This window comes from Rhagoletis zephyria, unplaced genomic scaffold, assembly GCF_001687245.7.
Source record: "Rhagoletis zephyria isolate East Lansing unplaced genomic scaffold, Rhagoletis_zephyria_1.1 Rzeph_scaffold_11671, whole genome shotgun sequence".
In the NCBI taxonomy this organism is placed as follows: domain Eukaryota; kingdom Metazoa; phylum Arthropoda; class Insecta; order Diptera; family Tephritidae; genus Rhagoletis; species Rhagoletis zephyria.
The window spans coordinates 15093-18703 of NW_016168747.1; the positions used below are offsets into that span (position 1 = coordinate 15093).

Here is a 3611-nt window from a genome sequence, read left to right on the forward strand (position 1 = left end):
AATCTCTTTCATATCACATATTTTCATTTGTTAATTTAAAAAGAAAGAAGATTTCAATGTAGTTTAAAAAACTAAATTTGATTTATTTAAGGAAACTTTTATGAATTTTACTGAAAAGGCTTTAAATACACTCTAAAAAAGTTTTGTTTATTTGCGCATATTGAGAGAGATTCCTCTTTTAATGTGTGCAAATTTGCACGCAGTGTAATAAAATTAATCATTGCCTGTTTACTTTTACACCTAAAATGTTTAAAATAAAGTAATGTTTATTATTAGTAGGAAATGTATTTGTAGTTTGAAAATTTTTGCAATTTTAAACATTCTATATATGTGTATTTATGTGTATATTTTAAAGATCTCAAGTTCAAAATCAAATACTGAACATCCTATACGTATATTTATACAGATTCTTGTTGAAAAATAGATACTTTTCAGTAGGAGTTTTACATNGTATATTTATGCAGATTCTTGGTGAAAAACAGATACTTTTCAGTAGTAGTTTTACATGCTCTTTTTAGAGTGTACTTGCTATTTATTATATTTACTTTGCAAATTACTTATACACAAAAAATGTACTTTATAAATTGAAATTACAAATGTTTGATTTTATGCACATGTATTCCAAGTCCTCAGGATGAGTTAAATTATGTCTTTTTCATGAAAATGTTTGGTTTTCTTACAAATTATGAGATGTTTATGTAAAAAAAGAAAATTGGATACATTTGGATACATTTTTGGCTTGGTCAGGGATACATTTTCTTGAGACGGCGCGGCAACACTGCTACTCAGTGCTCATGAAAAGTATCGATATTCTGCACTCGGTAATCGTGTCGTTCAATCAGTATGAATATCTAGTGTAGAAGTTAATACACTTGGATTTTAGTTGGTAATGTCATCTGAGTTAAAATCGAAAGTAGTTGGGCTATACAAGCATGTAGATAAGTAGATAATGTAATCCGATAAACAAATATACATAAACTTCTCATTTGTGTAGCTGCAGTACTTGGGTAGGGAATTTCCCGGCCCAAATGGACCAGAAAAAATCAGGCAGCAGATACGCGATGCTTTTCTGAAGAATAAGTATGAAGCGGACCCGAAGAAGATACTGGCTTTAGTAGCACATGGACGATATGTAGCTAAGGAAGTGGAGGCTCTTTATTCTCTGAAGAAGTATAGGGCTATGAAGCGTTATTATGACTAAACGAGTTCGTGTGAAAGTGAACCAATGCCATAACTTAAATTGTGTGCTTCTCTAGTATCACCTATCGTGTTATTACAATATAGGCTGCATTCTAAAAGTTCAAAATACAAAGCATCAGTCTCTTTTATTTCTAAACCTTAGTAGATTGTAATTCCAAATGTGCGCAACCAAGGTTAGATGCTAGTTTTCAACTAGGTTGCGCAAGTTAGACATTTTCTCCAAGTGCTGTTTAGAAATAAAAGACTGCCCCTTATTATCAGTTGCATTCGATTTTCGATCTTAGCTGGTTATCGAAGATCCAAAGTGAAATTCGTATCATGAGCTATGCAACCGCATGATACAATAATAGGTTCTTTCCCTAACAATCCGGACCGGATCCGGTTATTAGAAACTAAGCGAAAAGTTTGCTCAAAAATGGAACATAATCCAGAAGTACGGGAACGCAAAAAATCACATTTCATGCCCAGAATTTGTGAAACAGCTAGTGATGTGCTGAATTTTCGGTACTCAAAACTTAAAAGAGATATCGGTCACCAGTACTTTTCGGTACCCGATACCGATTCTTTACATTAAACCCTCGCCATTAAATGCATTTCAAGTTTAGAAAAAACTTGAATTACTAATTTATATGATATCGCCTAAACACTTGAACTTATCGCAACAGAGCAATATTATTTTATGAGTTTTAATCTTAGTTGATCCAAGGTTCAAGAAAAATGCTTTTACGGATGAAGAAGGCTTTCAGGGGGGAGATTCTGTAACCAGTTAGCGACAAGTTTCGGAACGATATCGCACTTGTTGACGTAAAAGTATTTCATATCATACGTCAACAAAACTGATGCCGATTCGAAAATTGTCGCTAACTGGTTACAGAATCTGCCCCCAGGCCTACAAAAATGATATCGTCCGATTCAGCTGGAACAAAAGTGCTTCAAACAAGTAAGAGTTTCTCTGCATTATGGCCTCGAACCGACATATATACATCTTTCATTTGTATCCGTATTAAAAGCTCTATTGGCTCCTACATTTGGGTTTTTATAGGCGAGTCTCCCCTGAACTGTTTTTTTTCCTATTTTTGGCCTGTTTATTCGAAACCTAAATGTTTCGGTACCGAGTATCGAGAGTATGGGGTACTTTTCAAATCGGTACCGAATATCGATCAATACTTAAAACTATTGACTCAGCACAGCACTAGAAACGGGCAACATGTTAACACAAAACAGCTGATATACACTTTGACGCTATCCGTTTTTACGCGGAGAAAAAGTCCGGGCTGTTTTGGGCAGGAAAAAGAAGACACGATCCAATACGTTCCAATTTTCGCTCTCTATTACCAATTTTGTTGAGTACGGGAATGATTTCTGGGCTATTTTGGGCACCCGCGGGATCCCGCGTTGCGTACGGGAAAGAACCTAATACAAGGCGGAATCAGTTGTGACAGCTCGATTTGACACTGCCTTAGCTCAGTAGAATAAGAAGAAAAACGGGAAGAAATGAATCCCTATTTGGGGGAAAAATACAAAATTTCATATTTTCTTCTGAACAAAATTTACTTTTTTTATAGTATATTCGCAATGAAATGAAATAAGATATGGTAATTCTCTAGGGTGGGGTAACAACCCCTAAAAAAGGTGCGGAAAAGTCGGGAGGGGTACCAAACGACGCGTTTCGGCCCCCCTAATAACAATCCGGAGGGGGGGCTAATATTATTAACCATTTAAAAGTTATGAACAAAAAACTTTTGTTAAATTTCGTTGTTTTCTATGGGCAATTACACCGACAAAGATTCACTAAATCACCTGTTCTCACTTTTTAAACACTATTAAAATATATAATTTAACTTATTTATTAAAGAAACACATAGTTTTATCAACCTAAGATAGATTATTTTGTTATTAAAAAGAAGATGACAATCTTTGCGAGCTGAAACGCGAGATTCCAAAATAGCTATAGTGCTGCCACTGTATTAGTATTTCGTAATAATTCACTTTTCCTTATGAAAATGAAAAATCGCGCGATTATTCTTCTGATCAGGGCTGGCATCGAGTCAAACCCAGGGCCAGAAACCTACACCTGCAATGTATGCCAGAGACGACTACACCACAACTATACCTCAGTCAAGTGTAATGCCTGCGAGGGGTGGAGTCACCTTGGAGTCTGCTCAGGATTATGGACACATCGGCAGTGAACCACGTCGTATGTGGCCCCCTGCTGGTCAAACAGAGCAACCTCCACGGCTAACCCCAGCCCACCTGAGCAGCTCCACACAATCACCACAGCACAACAACATAACAACACAATAGACCATATCACAACCACGACAGACCACAGAACACACACAATCGCACCACTACCCACACGCCGCCGCCAACAACTCCTGGCTCCTCCTACAATCTGCACGGTATGTAAG

The 3611-nt window shown here is 36.6% G+C and overlaps 1 protein-coding gene and 1 long non-coding RNA gene across 2 annotated transcripts in view; both read left to right on the forward strand.

Annotated features, from left to right (window-relative positions):
* The window catches only part of LOC108377211 (uncharacterized), a 17408-nt gene extending 14394 nt beyond the window's left edge, over nt 1–3014 (forward strand). The window contains exon 3 of the long non-coding RNA XR_001849305.1: nt 2987–3014. This is a non-coding gene — a long non-coding RNA (uncharacterized LOC108377211). The remainder of the gene's footprint in view (nt 1–2986) is intronic.
* Nucleotides 778–1313, forward strand: osi (electron transfer flavoprotein regulatory factor orsai). Its single transcript, XM_017633470.1, has 2 exons — nt 778–934; nt 995–1313. The coding sequence occupies exons 1-2, from the start codon at nt 890–892 to the stop codon at nt 1199–1201; spliced, it is 252 nt and encodes an 83-aa protein (XP_017488959.1). The 5' UTR covers nt 778–889; the 3' UTR covers nt 1202–1313.
* Nucleotides 3015–3611: the final 597 nt, after the last annotated feature.

Coding starts and splice junctions, on each gene's coding strand:
- osi (XM_017633470.1), top strand. CDS start 890: ATGTCATCTGAGTTAAAATCGAAAGTAGTTGGGCTATACAAGCAT. Junction 935..994: donor TAGTTGGGCTATACAAGCAT/GTAGATAAGTAG, acceptor TCATTTGTGTAG/CTGCAGTACTTGGGTAGGGA.